This window comes from Drosophila takahashii, chromosome 2L (assembly GCF_030179915.1).
Source record: "Drosophila takahashii strain IR98-3 E-12201 chromosome 2L, DtakHiC1v2, whole genome shotgun sequence".
NCBI classification, from domain to species: Eukaryota; Metazoa; Arthropoda; class Insecta; order Diptera; family Drosophilidae; genus Drosophila; species Drosophila takahashii.
Window position 1 is genome coordinate 9494395 of NC_091678.1, and position 20481 is coordinate 9514875.

The window sequence follows — 20481 nt, forward strand, 5'->3', positions numbered from 1 at the left end:
CAATAACAAATTAATTAAATCCATTGTTTACTTCAGCTCGCAAATGACAATAGCACAACAGCTGTTTTCAGACGCGTTTGCCAATGGAAACACCTCACGTCCGCCTATCGCGTTGCCAATCGAAAATACACAAAAATACTGAAAAAACCGCATAGTGGAAAAATGCCTTAAAAAATTGTAAAACATCGATGCATCGATGTTTCTATCGATGTTTCTCCACCTCTAGCCCTGGTTTTCTAGGTTTCTATTTTGGTCGTGCGCTGTGTTTTATTTATGTTTGCCATGGGAAAAAGAGTGTTGCGTACAGTGCTTAATTAAGTGCACCTGGTGAACCAGAAGGGCGCTTCAAGCGGTTGACCCCAAACGACACGAAATCGGCGCTAAGGTAAACAAGTGCTTCGAAATTGCAGTGAAATATCCGTTGCATTGGCCAGAAAATCCGAAAATCGGGCCATAAATTGTGAAAAGCGTGCTCTTTTTGGTATATAACCAATTGTGTATATTGATAATAAGGGTGCAACTTTCGCGGAGGCAACGAAACTCAGGGAACATCTACTATTACTCACCAATCTATTTTTGCTCAACGAACGAAGAAGGAACAACAACAAACGGAGCAACAAATGTTTGTTGAAACGAAACTCAGCTGAAGGTGAGCCAAAAGAATAATAAAACATAAACTTTTCAGACAGCTTGGCTGGCAAATGGAAATGAGTCAGGTTTTCCATAACTATTCGTCTGGCCAAAGGTTCAGTGGCATCGGAAAATTAACCCCACCGCCCTGCGATGCGTCATCCAAGTAGAGGCATCTATAGACATCCCCAAGCAGGCAGCTACAGTGCAACCTCCCTATAGAATACTAGATCTAATGTGATCTAAAAAATCCATCTTCATCTCAGAAGAAATCACTTTAAAAATGTAGTATTTGCTATTCAGTCATATCTCCAAGTTTTTCGGTTCCATCAACAGGATAACCAAGATCACACTTAATACCATTTTTTAACTATTAACAAATTTTCCTCAGGTGCAATTACTTTTTTTTGGTGACAAAATAGGCATAATGTTATAGCCCATTGAAATACAACAATTTTTGGTTTATCATCTTACAAAATGATTTTCCTTGATTTATGCATAATCGCAATATTTATTATAATAATTAGTTATGTTTTTACTGCATACAAATATTTAGTTTAAAAGAAAATAAGACAGCTTACGTCTTGATAATGATTCTTGTAACTTTTGTAGAAGTTCTCCTGTACTTTCAAGACGTATTTTTTTTCCAACTTGCAGCTCCTGTTGCAAATGTAATTTGTTGCCGGTTTGCTGGGGAAGTTTCCTATGCGCCGTCTCCAAAAAGTCGCCCGGCTGCATAATCCAATGGGTCAATAGCAATTCCCGTTCCTCCCGAAAAGTGTTTGTTTGTTAGCTTTCGTTGTGAAAAGAAAGTGCACTGCCGGATGTAGAAGGAGGCACGTTTCGGACCCTGCCACATGCCTCCAAGCCCCGAATTTCCCCATTGAATCCCCAGAACCAACAAGCATCATTACCCGAACAATTTTGAACCGCTGCCAAGAGAATTTCCCATGAAAGGCGGTGGCCAACCCGAATGCAGATTCATTTCTTTCATTATTCACTTGGTTTCGGCTTAGAGAAATAGTATAGAGTTCAATAACAGCTTCAAAATCAATATCTAGAATCTAAAAATGAGATATTTAATATTTAAATCTCTATAGATATTTTTAAAACAAATTAAAAAAACCCCTAGTTTATTTTCTAGGGTAAAACCTATTCGCATCTACCTGCACTAACCACTTTGCTCATTCTGCCTTATTATTGTGATTTTTGCGCTCTAATGAAAGCGTTTCAGAAATATCTCTGGTACGTATTTTCCCAAAACAAACTTTGCTAAAGAACCGCATTTCTTCATATTTCCGCAGCTGACCTCGTTTTCGGTGTGTTGGCAATACGAGAACTATGGATCCGATCCCCTCGAGTTATAGGAACTCCCACTCGCTCACCTCTTCTGTGCGCCCGCCCACATCAGCCGATGACTTCCTCCGCCACGAAGTATCTATAAATACGGCCGAGCAATCAAATTATATTATGTCTATATAGCCGAGGGAAATGCATCTCGAGTGGCGGTGGCTGTGCAGCCTGTAAATCTCGGTATTGACACATTGAAGGGGCCCCGATTGAGTGCAGTTTCGGTTGAGGCGCTGGTACACTCAGAAAATGAATCGCCCTGAATTTTAGAAAATCGCCTATGGATTTGCTTCACTGGCGATTTTTTTCTTTAAAATAAAAAAATTTTCTACTGGTAAAGAAAATTTTCTTCCAATTAATCAAAATTCATTAAATTCAAGAAATATTCCAGAAATATAGAAAAAAATCGCCAGTAAAGCAAATCCATAGGCGATTTTCTAAAATTTTTTTTTGAGTGTAGGGATGGCGATCCGGATCCGGTCGTCGCAAGATAGAACTGCATAAATTTGGTTTGTCTTTGGCTGGCTTTGTTTGTCTTTGCCCCTGACTTTTGCCAAGCAAAACAAAAGCACCGCCACTCGCTTTCCTCACATCTCTCGATGGTTTTTAAATTTTGTTTATGTTCTCGGTCGCCCCACGAAAATAAACATTCGGCGATTTGAGGTTTTCCCCTGCGACGATTTCTTCGTCAAATTGCGCATTTCCGGAAGAGGTAGGACATCCATTTGATTTCTGCCTTTGGCGACAGATCGTTAATAACCAAGAGATGACATATTTTTAGAGAGCGTGGGCTTAGTGCATATGTATCTGAATCTGTATCTGTATCTGCATCTGAGGTTGCACTGCTGCTCTGCGCGGCGCCATGTGCCAGTTTAATGAATTAATTAAAATTTGGCTTGTGAGCGCTTCAATGGGGTGTGTACGTACATGAACATATCTGCATTTGTGCATCTCTGTATCTGCATTTATGCATCTGCACATCTGACCTCCGGCTGCCTCATTTGGAGCACCACCACCTACGGAAATTTGATTGTTGCCGGCCATGGACTTAAAGTGATTTCAGGGTTAAGCGATACGGAGGGGAAATGGCATAGATTTGGCTAGGTTTTTGCATTGTATTTATGAAGCATATTTTGATAAAAATTCTGTTGAAAACAGCTTTGAAAATAAAATATTTTAAAATACTTTTTCAATCTATTAATATTTTTATAAGGTGTTTCTTTTCTGTGTGTTCTTTAAAGTATTTATTATATTATATATATAATATATTTTAAAATTTTTTTAATTAGTTATAATATTTTTATAAGGTGGTTTTTTCTGTGTGTCCTATGATCTATTTCTTGTTTCCATCTATAATGTTTTTTGCTTTTAAACTATAATTTAGTTCTAAAATACCTTTTCCAAATTCACAGCCATAAATCCATAATCCCTATAAAACCATAATGCCAAATTATTTCCTAAATGACAACATCTGTATCGCGAGTTTCAAGATTGTTTATTCTCCCCAGTTTATGACAGAAACCACATTCCATGGACATGTCATATGAATCACGGGCGTAAACCATATTTATTCGAACAGGAAACTGAACGGAACAGGTGAAATTCTCACAAATAATTCACAAAGTGGTCTGACCAAGACCTACTTCTTATATGCAGAAGTTCCCAATTGATGACCGAACCCGCAAACATGGACGATTTCGCATTCAATAAGTATTCCGCATATATTTTGGCACAAAAATTTTTATGGGATTTTTCAAAACACAAAAGATAAGCAGCATGTCGAGGAATGCTGCTGTCGCTTATTTCTCAATGAAATACAATTAAGATACAGGCACGATCCCCCGAAGTCCCCATTTTGGAAACGCAGATGAAAAGGTTGTCCCCGGATCCATATTTTTTTGTCACATCTCTGTTGATTTTTCGTGAAAATATGCGATGTGTTCGCTTGAAAAGTATATACATATATGTGAATATATATTCGATTCTCTCACGATCCCGCCGAGACAGTGAGAAAATGAAAATGACGAGGAGGAGAGTGGCACTTTCGGTAGCCGTGGAAAATTCGGCTGCCATTTGTCGCCAGTCGTTCTGTATTTTCCGCTTTTCTCGCCAGTTTCGCTGAAGCAATGAACGCGTGCGGTGCAACGTCTGAAAGCAGCAGAAACGGCGGAAAACGGCAAAATTTCGTACAACAATTTATTGTTGAAAAAGTATATATCATCCGTCTATATAGTAGACTCTATCGGGTACATATACACTCGAGTGTCTGAGTGGTTAGGCGAGAAAGCGACAATTTAAAGGCATTTTCATGCGTGTGTGCAACCAAAACGTGACCTTGCCTCAGGGAAATATTCTCGTTCTAAATTCCCAGGAAAATCATTAGATTAATCTTGAAAATCTCTTGGGAGCCGTAAAGTATTGGAGAAAACTATTCGGAAGAGCCACTAATTTTTAGCCACTTTCCCGTCTGCCATATGGGACTTTTGCTGGTCGCCAAGATGTGTATTTTCATCCGTTTTTTATTTTTAGTATCCCAGCGGAGAACAAAAATATTGGGCAAAATAAAAACATGCTATTCATATTTTTGCGTTTACTCATTGCGGCAATGGCGCAAAAATGTGATTAATCTATCTATATATAGTAGATCCATATTATTTTACCCTTTACTTGCAGAGTTATCATTATATAGTTATTATAAATTATTTAATATTCATAAGAAACATAGAAGTTCCGACTTTTTCCAAATAATTCCAAAAGTGGTCTATCGACTTTTATAGATGACTCACTTCTAAATGACGTTCATATTTTATGACCATTTACAAGTTGTCGCACATACAATAGATTATTTCACTGGCCCATGGAACATTGAGAATTTATAGTGTGTAGTAGGTATTTTCATTTTCCAATGTCGCAGTACACGAGATATTCGGAAAATGTTTTTGCAAATTTGCTTCTTTTTATAGATGACTGATTTCATGGACCGACTGCACTTGCCTTCGGAATTATAAAGGCCCAGCCCATTTCAGCAATTACCATAAACATTAATCGCTTTGCAATGTGTTGGAATCAAATGTTGATCTCTTAAAGAATTGTTCGAACAGCCCATTAAAAAACTGGCTCGTAAATATTTTCAAATTTCGAACAAGACACGGTCGTTGTTTATGATTTATATGTTGGCCTGTCCGGATTTTCAAAATGTTTTCATAGCCCTAAGCGAGATTTTCGCAATAACTGAGTGATTTTTACCCAATTTTTTTAATGGCTTTTCGCAGCTTGTGTGTGACCTTGGCCACGAGTTTTCCAGACACTTGCCGCTGGGTTAGAAAAGCGGAAAAGCCGGAGGGGAGTCGCCGGAAAAGTGTCAAGAAACTTGCGCACGCGTTTCTCGACAGATGTTTTGAAAATGTTTTCTTTTCCTGGGGCCATAATAATTATTGCTTTGCTAGAAAAGAGGAATTCCAAGCGATCGCTGCAATAATGCGTAGGTGCTGTGTATAAACTATATATAGAGAGATAGAGAGATATGTTCACATATGCTGTATTCCATTGAGCAAATTGCCTGGTTGATATTTCAAGTTCAAAACCCCGTTGCCTCGTTTCAGTTAAAGCAATCTAGTGCGGATCTGGAGCAGCCTTGAACAGAGGCCGACAATGGAGCAGCCACTGGTGGTGAAGGCGGAGTACTCCTTCTCGGGCAGCAACAACGACGAGCTGTGCTTCCAGAGGGGCGATGTCATCACGGTCACCCAGCGCGAGGACGGCGGCTGGTGGGAGGGAACGCTGAACGAGAAGACTGGCTGGTTCCCCAGCAACTATGTCAACGAGTGCAAGGTGCAGCTGCCGCTGGCGGAGACCATCAGGCCGCCGGAGGAGATCCAGGAGTACCGCTCGGTGGTTCTGAAGGATCTGCTCGACTCGGAGCGAGCCCATGTGGCCGAGCTGCAGGGTCTGCTCGAGAATTTCCTGGAGCCCATGCAACAGACGCAAATGTAAGTTGTTATCTATTATGTGCATTGAATTTCTAACTAAATCGGTCTTTATTTTACAGTCTCAGCCAGGATGAGTACGCCCAGCTGATGTGCAACTTTGTGGAGATCGTGCGCACGCACGAGGATCTGCTCATCCAGATCGAGGAGTGCAACGATCGAGTGGGAAAACTATTCCTCACCAGTGCCCCCTTAATGAAGAAGGTCCACCAGGCCTACTGCGCTGCCCATCCCAAGGCCATCGTTATATTGGACAAGTACAAGTGAGTCTACGAGGAGATTCGTAGAATAAGACAGCTTAAATATAGAATAATTAATATATTTAATTATATTTCTAAACTAATATAAAATTCGACCTCTAAAAAACGGTCAGTAGCAAATTCCACCCAGAATGGATTGACAAAAAAATCTTTAAAAAATCACATTAATTATTATAACTGTTATTTGTTGATTTTTTTGTATAACAGCTATTCCCTTGACATTTTTGAAAAAATGAAATAATTTAAAAAAACATGCTAACCGTGTTTTATATAACTTACTAAAAATCTTTAAAAAAATACAACTGCGAATATTGTATACCTATATTTTTTTTAAATTTATTTTACCCACAAAATCATCATAAATAAAGTTTGAGTTTTATTTTTGATCACGAAGAATAACAGTTATTTGTCAACTTTTATTATAAAGCTAAAAAATTCTTTAAGTTTTACTTTACAAATCTGAAAATTACTGTTAAAATGTTATTTTTGTGATAAAACTTATAACAGTTACGGTAACTTTTAAATATAGAATAATTCATCATATAAAAAACGATTAGATGTAATATTTAATAATTATTATAAACGTTCTTTATATATTTATTATTTAATAATTATTCGGCCGAAGGACTTTAGTTTCCAGTGCCATTCTTTCCATTAAATTTTGTATTGTATATTAAATAAATAAATGTAATAATTAATAATTATTTTTCTAACCCAACAGGGACGAGTTGGAGAAGTATATGGAACGCCAGGGCGCGGCCACCCCGGGACTTCTCGTGCTCACCACGGGCCTGTCGAAGCCCTTCCGCCGCCTGGACAAGTACTCCGCCATGCTGCAGGAACTGGAGCGGCACATGGAGAGTAGCCATCCGGATCGTGGCGACACCCAGCGCAGTGTGGCCGTGTACAAGGACATAGCGGCCACCTGCTCGGCCACCCGGCGGCAAAAGGAGCTGGAGCTGCAGGTGCTCACGGGCCCGGTGCGCGGATGGCAGGGCCAGGAGCTGAGCACCCTCGGCGACATCATTCACATGGGCAGCGTGGCTGTGGGAGCGGATCATCGCGATCGCTACTTTGTGCTCTTCCCCCAGACATTGCTCTTCCTCAGCGTCAGTCAGCGGATGAGTGCGTTCATCTATGAGGTGGGAGATAAAATATTATTAAATACTTTATTTAATAATCTCTGTTAACATAGGGTAAACTACCGCTGACCGGGATCATTGTGAATCGCCTGGAGGACACGGATGCCATTAAGAACGCCTTCGAGATCAGCAGTCCGCTGATCGATCGCATTGTGGCCGTCTGCCAGGGACCGAACGAGGCCAACAAGTGGGTGGAGCTGCTGAATGCCAACAATCCCAGCCTGCCGATGGGCATCAAGCGGCAGCTGAGCAACCTGAGCAACTCCTCGCTGGGACACCTAAACGCGGCCCATGTAAGTAGTGCACTCCCATCTTATTTACCCTTATTATCGTTTCGTTTTGGCGACACTCTTTGAACTGTGAGCAGCTGAGTCAACACTTGGATTCGCGGGGCTACTGCACGCGTTTCTCGCTCTGTGCCTACTACTCCGGTCCACCCTGTCATGTGCGTCCGCTGCGGCTGACGCTGCCGCCCAGCAATTACCCGCCCACGGCGCCGTACGCCAATCTCAGTGCCCACTTTGCGAGGCTCGTGAAGGGCGGCGGACTGAGGAGTGCCATTGTGAAGATGCTGCTCTATCCGCAGGCTCGCCAGAGCATCGATCTCAAGAGGATTGCGTTGCGCAAGAAGCGCTGCCACAAGGCGGCGGCCAAGCTGAAGGATCTCAATGCCAACCAGGAGTCGGGGCAGTCGGAGCTGGAGCGGCAGGATGCCATCGAACTGCCCACGGACTCGGAGAGCTACGACGATGACTTCGAGGATGATTTCTTGCATTCCTGCGACTCGGATCCGTTTGAGTATGTGCAGTTCTACCAGAACAGGCGCAACGATTCCATGTGCAATTCCACGGGCACTTTTGTGGACCATGGCACTTCTGTCAGGCGGCACTGTTCCTCGATTAATCTCATCAAGTTGGATTCGGTGGACACGGATGAGGTGCTGGCACAAAACGAGCTGAAGAAGGAGTCGCTGGTTATAGGTTCCAGGGCTCTGAGAGCTTTGGCTCGCAAGTCTACGACTAGGAATTCCAGTGTGCACACTTCCACGGCAACTTTGGAGCTGGGAATTGGCGGCAGCATAACCAGCTGCGTGGAAGAGGAGCCAAAAGGGGCATTCTCCCTGCAACAACAGAGCTCTGATGCCAGCTCCATGTATGCAGGCAGGCTGGGCGGGGCCTTCACCGCCTGCGAGAACCTGGCCAGTTTGCCCGATGATCTCAGCCGGGAGTCGAGTGGAGGAGCCGAGGAGCAACCCACTCCACTGCCAGCTTCTCCAACCGAACGTCACAGTATGCCCACCATATTTGTGGGCAATCGCTTTAATCAGAGCAAAAACACTGAGGTCTATGTGCCCACTTGGCGGGATCGCCAGGAGATGCAAAAGCAGAGTGTGGATGCCGAGCAGGAGGAGGAGTTGCACTCCAGTTCCATGGATCTGCCCGCTGCCTGTCGCACTGCTCCGGATAAATTGCAGGCGGAGCTGCTCTACAACTATGAAGAGGCTTTGAAGGAACCCCTTGAGTTGCAGCGGGAGCGAGTTTCCCACAAGAGCGACAGTCCCTCGACGGGAAATCTCAAGATAGATGCTAATTCCGCCACAAGAAGTAGTTCCACCACGGAGCTCTGCATCGATGCCTCCTCTAGAAAGCGCAATCCAGCTCCTCCGAAAAGTAGGGATTCCATTAGACGCTGCATCAGCTATCAGTTCCTGCAGATGTCCAATCGGCAGCCGCCTCCACCACCACCGCCTCGCAGGGACCCCGATCTCCACCTGGACACCAAATGCCGCTGCTGTGAGAGCTCCCAGTGTCCCAGTCCGCGATCGAGCGACAGCGGAATGGCGGGCAGTTGCACTATCACTTCCCCGGATCCTCCCAATCCGGAATCCTACTTTCCCCTGGAGGCCGCCGGCCAGGATATGCTCGATAATGTGGAGCCCGAGAGGTTCGATGTGTGTGGCATGTTCAGGGAGAAGTTCCTCACGCCAGAGGCCACCCAGGATGTGGTCGATGAGCCTGATGAGCCCACCACACCGACCAACCGCAAAGAAGAATCCAACTGCATTAGTTCCGCTCAAGTGCAAGTGAACACGAGGAGTATTTTCCTGCCCTCCAGCTCGAGCATGGACGAGACTACTAGGAATGTGCCGTCCAATGATCTCCTATTTAGCTCGAGTTCCACGGATCGACTGGGAGGACCTCAGGCCACCTTCCGCTCGGGAATGTATGCGCACTGGTGGAAGAAGGAGCGCCTGCCGCCGGAGGTGGTGCGCGGCATAGCGCACGCCTACAACAAAAGCCTGCCCTCGAAGGATTCAAAGGACTCGGGGTCGGTGTGCTCCAGCTGCTTCTGCTCGCTGGGAGCCAGCGGTTACAGCGAGGGCGCCCTGTACTGCTCGGTGTGCCAAAACTGCGCGGATTACTACAACGGCAGTGCCACCAGCACCACCAACACGACCACCACCACTTCATCCTCGAGCTGCCCGCTGTGCAGCGAGGACGAGGGCATGATCGCCTCCACCCACGACTCCTCCTCGACCATCGACTGTCCCATTTGCACGGGCCGCATTGCTTCCGGCGCCGAAGAAGGCAAGCAAACCGAAATGGATCGCCGGCCAGGTGAACCGAGGGCTTCTACCGAATGGAATCCCTTACTCCTGGCCGGCGGCGTTTGTTCCGTGCACGTGTTCCGTTTAATTGTTTTGTAAATTCGTTTTGCTCTCTCATGTTCCTCATACTCAAGAACCCTAATGCAAACCATTTGGCCAAATGCAGCACGTCCAAAAAAAATAAGTCACCATTCGCATCCACAGAATGCTTCCTCATCATTTGACTAACCCAATGCGAGTTCATTAGTTGCTCATTACTCGATAATAATGGATCAGAGATATAAAGATTAATAGACTGAATAAGTTGTAAATATTTAAAAGAATTTTTTTTTAAAATAATTTTTAGTGTTTTTTTCTATAAAAATGTATTATTTAAAGAGTTCTAAGTTTTCCAAACTAAACACAACGTAGATTTGAAAAATGTTTAAAGCTATAAGCTAGTATAACATATATTTATGGCCATATTCAAAGTCTTTAAGATGCAAAGAGAACTTAAAATATTGAAACTTTTTATATTTGAAATCTAAATTAATGAATAAGATCTCAATTATTCCTCCCTCGACTCCACCACTCATTAATTCTATGATTGAGTTGATACTTCATCCGTCCAAAAGCTAAACGAATTACAAAACATTTATCTAACGCTCAGCAACACACAAATTCGAAATGTGAATGAAAATTCCAAATCAGAAACCAAACAAACGCATTCGATTCGATTTGCTTGCTGCGCTTTGCTCGCTGCAGGATTTGCCTGAAGGACCTGCCTCCGCCTGCCGTTGTACGTTGTTCTTGTTGGCGGTTCACCTAGATATTCTTCGATCATGAAACTAACTTAAGATACTTTTTTAATGATTTAAAATTAAATTGATGAAAAATCCGATGCTAACTTTAGCTGTTTATCTCTTGCATTGCAGATGTCGCCGCCCTCGAGCCACAGCCTGCTGCTGCCAACCGGAGGCCGTCCGCCGGCCACGCCCAGCAGCATCCCGCCCAGCGGCAACAGCAACAGCGGCGGGGGGAGCAACAGCCACCAGGGATCGCCGGCCACCAACTCGATGTCGCATCACAAACGGAGCCAGTCGTTCAACCACCACCTCAGCTACAATCAGTACACGCCCACTCAGCCTCCACCACATCATCTGCATCCACCACAACCACCAAGTCTGCCAAGTCATCTGGGGGCAGCCGGCCCCAGATCAAGTTCAGTCCAGATACCAAGCAGCAAGATAGCAGCTCCAATCCCGGCCTCATCCATGGACGCCAGTCCAGCAATTCAGGCAGCGGCAGCAGCAGCGGCGGCAGCGGCGGGAATGGGGGTGCCAAACGCAAGGAAAGGAAGCACAAAGGGTGAGGATTAGGATTAGGAAAATTGCTCTTCTCATTTTTTAATCTATAAGAATAGTATTTTAATTTACTAATATTATTCTAATTTATCAAGATGTATCTTAACTTGTTGACCTTTAGAAATAAAAGTTTCGTTTTTAAATGTTGTATATTATAGGCACCAGGAAAATTGCTCTTTTTATTTTAAAATAGTATTAGTATTTTATTTACAAATATTAGTCTAATTAATGAAGATGAATCTTAACTTGTTGACCTATTAAAACTAAAGTTTCGTTATTAAATGTTGTATATTATAGGCATTAGGAAAATTGTTCTTTTTATTTTAAAATAGTATTAGTACCTATTTTATTTACAAATATTATTCTAATTAATGAAGATATATCCTAACCTGTTGACCTTTAGAAACCAAAGTTTCGTTGTTAAATGTTGTACCTTTTATAGATTTCTAATCCGTTTTCTCTAATTCCCAGCTAACTGGACCATCAGCTGCCTGCGTCCCACGCCGCCTTTGCGGCCCAGTTTGTTAAATGCCTCCAGCGGATCGGGAAGTGGCAGCGGTGGTGGCGGCAGCAGCTCCAGCAACGCCCTGGCCAGCTACTGCAGCGGGAGGAAGAACCAGCCGACCTTCGAGGAGGACGCCCTGGTGCTCCGGGTGTTCGAGGCCTACTGTGCCGCCTACCAGAACAACGCCAGGAACACCATCCACTCGGGTAAGTGGCGCCGGCCATCCCAGATGTGCTTCGTCTAGCTGTAAGGATGTTCATGTGCTCCCGACTCAACTTTAATTATCATTTGCTGAAGAAGAAAAGGCTAAAAATTTTTAGCTAATTTGCTTATTTACCACACACACTCACACGAAACACACAGCTGTAAAATCCTCCCACACACACACAGAAACACAGACTCACCTAAAAGTCCAGGCGCTAAAAGAACCATTTATCATTTTGTTCGGTTTGTTGCTCAATTATCTCATGTTTTTATTCATTTCTAACAAGGCGTTGCACTAAAACCAGAGGAATTTTCCAAATTTAACCGAAAACATTGTAATAGGCTTAGTTGAACCACATTAACTTTAAGCTTACAGATTGTTAACCAATTACCAAATTACTTTTAAGAGAAACGATTGACTTTTTAGTTGTACCATTGGCAATTGATTTCGTTTTAAGATCCACAAACTCAACTCTGCAATTGGTGCTAAGCAGTGCGAAGAAAGGAAACCAAAGTTTTTGCTTTAAATAATGTCAACTATTCTGTATTTCTATGATTATTTGTACTGACCACAATTGAATTGGAATTATTATGTTTCTTACTTTAAATAAATCTTATTTTTGTTACCCCATTACCTATGTAAAGTTTAGTTTAATTTATTCTTGCCGCCGTTTGTGCCTTTCTCTCATTTCCCTTGACCCTAAACAATCCCATTTCGACTAATTTATCCATCGTTATCCATTATTATTAAGCTGCACATTCTGTATATATGTTGAATTCATGGTTGGAGATCTTTTGTTAACCATTTTTGCACACTCATCCCACAATCCCGATTCTAGTCACTATAACTGGTATTTGTATTATGATCTTTTGCTGCTGGTTATGGTACTGGTATATTTATTTTTATCCTCTGATTTGATGTCGTACTTATCCTTGTAGAAAAATTCTATCCGTTGATCCCACATCCCTGCTTTATTCACCCTCTTCATCTGATTGTTGTGGTTGTCTCCTTGTTGGCGTTGTGATCCTTTTAATTTGTTTTCTGGGCTTTTGGTTCTTCCCTCGTTGTTGGTACTTCGTTTCCGTTTCCGTTTCTTCAAATCTCTTCATTTTTCTCTCTCTCTTTATTCCAATCCAACCCGAACCCGAATCGAATCGATATAGCCTTGCAACCCTGGACTCCGTGTCTGCCCATCCGCGGTGGCAAGCTGAAAACGAGCAAAACCTTCTCGACCTCCAATCCACAGCTGCCTTTCATAGCCAACTCACCCTACCTCAATCAGCAGCAGCAGCAGCAGCAGCAACTCTTGCAACAGCAACACCTGCAGCAGCAGCAACATCCCCAGCAGCCAACAGGTCGTCAGCACTCCGCCGGCAGCCTGAACTCCTCCTTCATTTGGCGCGAGGCGAGTCCCAACAACTTTAATCTGTACTCCAGTTCGGTGTCTTCCTCGCTGAATGCGACGCCTGCGCAAAGGTACTCCTTATCGGGAGCAGGTGGAGGATCGCCCACCATCAAGGATTACCAGAGAGCCCTGTCCGAGGAGCGGGCCACCAGGAAGTCGCTGAATCGGCTGAAGAGTGGCTTTGGCTCCGGCTACGACAATGTGTGCACTTCACCGCTGCTACCGAGGAAAAACAAACCGTCGCCCAAGTTGGTGGCCCAGCAGACGTACCAGCGATCCCCGACCACCACCACCATAGTGAAGCCTAATCCCACGGGACACCCAGGACTCTACGATCGCCGGCTGAATCGATCCTTCGAGACCTCCACCTCGCATCGCTATGCCGGCTATGGGGCAGGCTATCTGATGAATTGCGGCGGAGCTTTGCGGACCAGCACGCTCCAGAGGAGCACGCCCCAACTTGCGGGAGGAGAACGGTCGGATGACAGCGATGTGGAGCGGGAACTGCTGCGCAGCAATGGAGCAGGACCCTCGGCGAACTTGGAACTGAATGCCGATGGCAGCAAGAGGCAGTCGGGCAGCTGGTGTTGCGGTAATTTTGTGATGAAACAGTGGCGCAAGATCAACCATGTTTGAGTCTGGGTTTCGGGGCATCCTCATGCCTTCATCAGTCATCCATCGCATCGCCTCGCATCCGCATATCGCATCCCGCTGCTCCAGCTCCAGATACAAATACAGATACAGATGCTTTGCTTTGAATGCGCTCTGTGTGCAAATCTTTAATTGATTTTTAGTTGATTTACTGGCTGCGCAAAGCTTTCAATGCCACAAGCCTTAGATTCTAGACCAGCGATTTAAATGTATAAATTTGTAAGCGAATGGACAAATAATTGTCTTAGTCCTAAGCTGCGCCTTGATGTGTCTGCATCTCGACTATAACTAGAACTTGTGCTTAGCTTATATATTGTTTTACCTCTAACTTAGCTTATTATTAATATGTAATCTGTGAAAAGACTTGGCAAAAAAGAGACTAGTTTAGATGCTACTCGATGTTTTGATAAAAGATGCTTGCCACTGGAGTGCAACTCCTGGTTCTATTTTGAAATTCAATGGACTTTAGTTCAGAATTTCCGTCCAATGCTTTAGGAACTATATTTTTTTACTTGCCCCAACGAAAGTGGATCAAAATTTTGCCATAGCAAATACATAGCCTAAACTTTTTACTATATATACTCGTAATTCGTATTGCATCTGTGTGTTTTTGGAGGACATCGACCTAGTGAGTTTTGTATCTAAGTGTCCGTTACCTGCTCAGCAAGCAACTAAATCAAAGAGTGCGCTTTAAATGTTAGTCATAGCTAGATTCAGCAACTAAATCAAAGTAACCAACTGTTGTGCATTATTGACCGAAGGAAAAACCAACTTATTTTTTAAGTGTTTTGTCAAAAGAAAACGTTGTCTAACCAAATGAACTACTATATACTCTACTATTAACCAGTTTATACGTTTGTACTGTAACGAAGTTGATATTTGTCGATGAAAAAAAAAGAGAGATAACTCAACGAATCAAACAATGAATAAAATCCTAAACAAGACGAATCTCCCTTTGTTTGCCTGTGTGGTTGTGTGTTTTGTTGTTAATTACCATAGAAATAAATGAAATATATCCTTAAAATTTTAGAGTACCTTATATATTGATATCCTGTAGTTGGATTAAATTGCAGAGTCCCTAGTCATAGTGTTTTTTATGTTTTCCTAGCAATAGCTTAATAGTTATTATTTTCGCCTATACATATTATTATTCCCGTACACTGTCATATTCTGTACATGGCCATCAATCCACTCTGATCCCCTCATCCGATCTCTCACACACAACACTAACATATTCTGTTCGATTTTCTTTTTTCCACCAAAAAACACAAAACGAAAAGCAGGCCTTGAAAACGAGGATATGACCCCGACATTGCGCCAATTGTGGACGGCCATCCGGCAGATGCAGCAGGACATGTCCCAGATAAAGCTGCAGATCAACGAGGAGCGGGCCCTGCGAGCCGATCTCCAGCAGCTGCTGATGCAGCATTTGGAGACGAGCAGCGTGAGCAGCGGGGCCAACACCCCCAAGTGCTGACTATGCAAATGATTGGGTTCCCAATCTGGAGGGGATTCGCCCGATCCCAAAACATCGAAACGATACCCGCCGCTGCTTTTAGCTTTAATCCCTTTTTTTTAGATACTTTTACTTTGCATCTCCCGGGGGGCAGTGGGTCAATTACCAAAAAATTATCTACAAATGGACTTTATAAATCGTATATGGATTGTATTTACCGAACTACTATATATGTTTATGTATATTTGTGAATGGACAATATGCCAATTGCGTGTAAAATTAATTAGCAGATGCTTCTATCTATCTTTTTTTCGTTCGATCTATTAACCTTGGAAATTTAAAAACAATAGTTCATATTAATATGGAAAATTCAAATTAATTACCATTACCAATTTTACGATCTTGAGAAGGAAATTACTAACTAGAATATTGTTTTTATGTTTCTAAGGATAATTATTTATAATGCCTAGATTTAGTCTTCATTGTAAAAGTTTAGCACAACATGCACTTTGCACTGGCATAGATTTTATATACTTTAGTTTATATCTTACTTTATGACGTTGCCGCCATGCAACTCTTAAAAGCTGCTTGTGTAAGTTATGATGATAATAGATAGACCCAGTTTTGATCTTTGTTTGGATGATAATTTAAAATGGATAATGCAAAATTACGAAAAAATGTGCCAATACTTTAGTAAGCCGCAACAACGTACGAAACATCGCTCAAAAAAAAGTTGTATTTACGTATTATACCTAGAACATTTATTGGATAATATATACACGAAATGTAAACGAATTAGTGGGTTTCATTGAGTTATTACATTCTCAAGTAGCAGCACCTCGAGATTGCAATCGGAACCCACATAAGCAGAACGCAAACCACTCCGGATCCTAAGAATGCCTAACGATTTAACGAGTCTAAAACAATGTATAACCGCTATCGCTTGTCTGACAATTTTGCTGAATAATTCGGATTGCCGGGGGATTTTTTTTCTGCTCTGCTTCGTGCGACTGGTAAGAGGAAACCCATGTCGGACTGCAGGGGAACATAATGAGATTGCAATCAGTCAGCGGCAAAAGGCGGAGACAGCGGCAGATGGCGACAAATGAGCAACAAACCACGTCAAGACGGAGCGACATTGTTGGCAAAACAATTTCAGTGTGTCAGTAAGGATTTGAGAACAATGCAGGCTGGCTTTGGCACCACTAGAACGGCTGGCTGACTTGGCCGGAATGTGTCACTTCCACTTCCTGGCCGCTTCGCTTCGCTTTGGGGCCGTGGAACCTGGGTGCGAACAAACTTTGGACTTGGCGGATGCGAAGGCTTGCGGAAGTTTTCGCATGCAATCTGCAGCAACAAGACTCCAGCTCCTCCTCCTCCCCTGCTTGTTGGCCAAAATTTATTGCAGCTGCTTAACTAAACGGTTAGATATTGTGGCACCTCGGCCCTGAGGCTCCACTCCAGCTTTAATGACAATCATTAGAGACGAGCGCTCTTTGGCTGGCCCGTCTTTCATATTTTCCACCTATTAAATTATTAATAATTAGCAATTACTGGCTGGTTAGCAATTTATCAAGGCCTACACGCAGAGGATGCAGGCCGTTGGGATGGGGGCAGAAATCTCATAAAATTAAAGCCGTAAAATATAATTACGTTGCTAATTTATTCCACTGTATGCTTATTTCATTTTGATCTGCTTTTGGTACAGAAAAACCTGACTAAGAAATATGACATTTAAGTAATACTGTGCCTACGACTTGAGATAGCGTAAGAATATCATTGTAATGTATTAAATATAGATTTTGGAGATTTGAGATTTTTTTATATTTAAATTCTAGGTAAAATTTCTCTGCGTGTAGTGGGCTAATGCCTGCCACAAGCCCGTCATTTCATCCTGTGGCTTCTCCGTCCCTAATCGGTTAACAAAATAATAGGTCTGATGGCCCCGTCAGGTAGGGAAAATCAAACTGGCTCTGCACTAGAATTAACTCTCTAAGCCGCAGCCTCTAAAGTCTTAATAGACCCACAGCCGCTCCACATAATCCACCTGGTTCGGGCACAGTTAACCCATTTTCAACGCCAGCCCATGGATGTCTCAGCATCCCAGTTCCATCTGCTGGCAACTCTGGCCTGAAATTGAAATTATAATGTAAAACCGCAGAATCTCCGTTGCATATGTTGCAGTTGTGTTTTATGGCTTGTCTCATTTGGTTAACCATGGTTGTTAGCAGTTGAATACATATTATTACATATTAATGTATCCGCTGATATTTAATATTGTTTGTGGTCTCTGTTTGTCTAGAGAAATTGGCAGGTTTTATTTATGTGTGCTTTTAGCTTTTACTTTGGTTTCACTTTTTGGGGAAAAGACCTTTTCATAAAGTCAGTAAACTAGTATTAACTGTTGTTAATTATGTTTTGCATCACCTCCGATTTTTTCTAGCATCCGTCATAAACTGGAATAAATAAATTACTTTAGGGCGGAGACAGTGAGTTACAGCTAGATCATTTATCATGCTTAATTATCCGGTTGAATGCAGTTCCTTAATTTGGTATACTACTAATTATTTCCCTCCATAATGAGATATTCCCTTTGCTAAGACTTTCTGCGGAGTTCTTAGAATTCAAAGTAGACCAAAGCACGAAATATTTAATCTTCAAATTAATATTTACTTGTAGATTAAGAAAGCCCGGTAAGTAAATTATAGCTTGCTCTTTACTGACTTTTTTACCCAAAGTAATTAAATTACAGGTTTGGTTAGGTACACTCAAAGAAATATCTATAGAAAAAAGAATTTTGTATAAACTTTTTAAATATTCTTTAAAATATAAATAATTTTTCCTCGATATTTGGATGTTTACATTTTAATATCTTTTAAATATTTTGAATCTATTAGCAGTATGTTCTGGAAAGTGTAGTGATCTTAATATGATTATAGTGTTTAACTACCAACTATTTATTTGAAGCTGCTTGTTCGACAGCCTTCTGATTATCAGCAGAAAGCCCCTAGGTCATCATCACTCCCCATTGAATGCGATTTGCGACCGAGATTGAATTTGAATATCAAAATAATTCCGTAAACTCCTACAGACTCTCCGATGCTCAAGACTCGAATGCTGGATGATATTAGCCAGAAACACTTGCACACCGTGGCCAAGCATACTAAATGACCCACATTGGCATCACCACATCCACCGTCAACAGCTCATCATCTGCGGTAATCGTGAGTAGCGTAGCGGTATAAAATCAGGCGAAGACAGAACTCAACCCATCATCGATACTCGTACTCTCGTTTGCATCGGCATACGTATACACAGCGTTGGCTGGCCTGGCATCAATATGAGTGGCTCACTTCGATCGGTGCCAATGCAATGTGATGCCTCTAACCCAATTCACGGGCCACGTTAAGTTTTTCCAATATCTGATTGCTTCTAAAGTATATGCATGCACTGTTATTCTTAGGAACATGATATGATATCATTATAGTATTATATACAAATAATTTAACTGCAAGTAATTAATTTAAGTTCATAGAAAATAAACTTTTAGAGATTTTTCCATATTTTATTTTCTGTGTTAGCATTTCTAAACATATGTTTATAGGGCAAGACCATTAAAATAGGTTTACCTGCCCACTGTGCTCTGACATTTGTCAGCAGCCATTTGGCGTTGCTTTTTGGCCCAAAGTCAAACCAACAATGTGGTGCGGTGGCTGAGCTCTAATGGTTCGCCATGGACCATCTCCGGCTCCATCTCCGTTTCCATCACATGTGACCCTAATTACATTCAAAGCGAGCGTGCCAGCTTCGGGACACATCGGGTATATGTATTATTGACTGGTGTTATTAATGCCCAACGAAAGCGCGTTTGACACCAACTTTCCGCACTTTCTGCTGGCCAAAATTGAACAAATGAACACTGTGTAGCCGGAGTAGAGTTTAAAAGTTATCCATAACTTATCTTATAATTCTGTGCCAAAACTTTACAAAAACAATACTATTCAAAAACAAGAAGACTTCTTCTAAATATCAAAATAGATAGCTTAACTTTATAACAAACTAATTCTTTTCGAAACCGTTCGATTTGAATTAATCTCGGGAGCACAGTGCCGCCAATAAGTCAGCACTCAGGGGACTTTCGAACCGCTAGCTGAGTGATCGCGATGCTATTTGCAGCGCCTTTAATTGCACCTGTCTGCGCTCGCACGTCGAAAATTAAAAGCAAACAAGGGAAACGTTGGAGGTGGCCACATATCGCGGGATTACTCTGCATATATAATAACGGAACCTGCGAAACGTTGCGGGATGTGAAAAGCAAATTCGAAAAGTGCAACGGCAAATTGCAGTGCGCATGCGCGGCGATCGGCGCTAAGTTTTCCCCCCTTCCCCCTCTGCATACTTTTTCCAACACTCCATCGACAGCACTTTCATTTTCACGCTCATCCAACTCACAACTCGCTCACAATGGAGCTTATTAATCATATAATTATGTCGGGTTGTGTTGGGGCCTGATTAATGCTAGGTGTAGAATTAAGTTAGTAAAACGTTGGCATTGTCTGCTGTCTGTTGACGTCTCTCTGCCACCCCCCGTTCCCTCCATATCATTAAGTTTTATGGATCTCACAGGGTTTAGGGCTTTCTGCGTTCATGGCCCTCGAAAATCGGGCGCAGCGTGATACGACTTAAAGATTTGACAGTGAAATGGGCATTCTTTATGGCGCGTAGGGAGTGGGAGAGCTGGTATCGCCCTTCGGGAATGCAAAGTGAAAATTCTGAGAAAGGCACTGCTTGGGAAAAGTTCGAATTAGTTAGCCTAAACAGCGGTTATAAATAGTGAGATTCTCATGTACCAGTTACTGGAAAAATGGATTAGAGTTGGAGAACATTAAAATAATTTATTTGGGAATTTTGTTAGAGCGGTAAAAAGGTTCTAAATTTTT

At 42.5% G+C, this 20481-nt stretch overlaps 1 protein-coding gene across 7 annotated transcripts; it reads left to right on the forward strand.

The window, feature by feature from the left end:
- Positions 1–207: 207 nt before the first annotated feature.
- On the forward strand, positions 208–16336 carry RtGEF (Rho-type guanine nucleotide exchange factor). 7 transcript variants are annotated; one of them, XM_070213179.1, is made up of 9 exons: positions 208–649; positions 5583–5969; positions 6029–6229; positions 6948–7368; positions 7422–7661; positions 10891–11323; positions 11791–12030; positions 13193–14026; positions 15369–16336. In XM_070213179.1, exons 2-9 carry the CDS (start codon positions 5632–5634, stop codon positions 15560–15562), a joined length of 2901 nt encoding a protein of 966 aa, XP_070069280.1. In that variant the 5' UTR covers positions 208–649; positions 5583–5631; the 3' UTR covers positions 15563–16336. The 7 variants fall into 7 exon arrangements, with proteins under 7 accessions (XP_070069280.1, XP_070069265.1, XP_070069288.1 ...); XM_070213164.1 differs by lacking the exons at positions 13193–14026; positions 15369–16336 and adding an exon at positions 7736–9956 and having other exon boundaries at positions 208–385; positions 514–649; positions 11791–11930; XM_070213187.1 differs by lacking the exon at positions 13193–14026.
- The last annotated feature ends 4145 nt before the right edge of the window (positions 16337–20481 follow it).

What these genes read in the sequence shown, in the direction of transcription:
- RtGEF (XM_070213163.1), top strand. Translation starts at nt 5,632, where the DNA reads ATGGAGCAGCCACTGGTGGTGAAGGCGGAGTACTCCTTCTCGGGCAGC. An exon ending in CCCATGCAACAGACGCAAAT is followed by an intron (nt 5,970 to 6,028) that starts GTAAGTTGTTAT and finishes TTTATTTTACAG; the next exon opens with TCTCAGCCAGGATGAGTACG. An exon ending in GACACCTAAACGCGGCCCAT is followed by an intron (nt 7,662 to 7,735) that starts GTAAGTAGTGCA and finishes AACTGTGAGCAG; the next exon opens with CTGAGTCAACACTTGGATTC.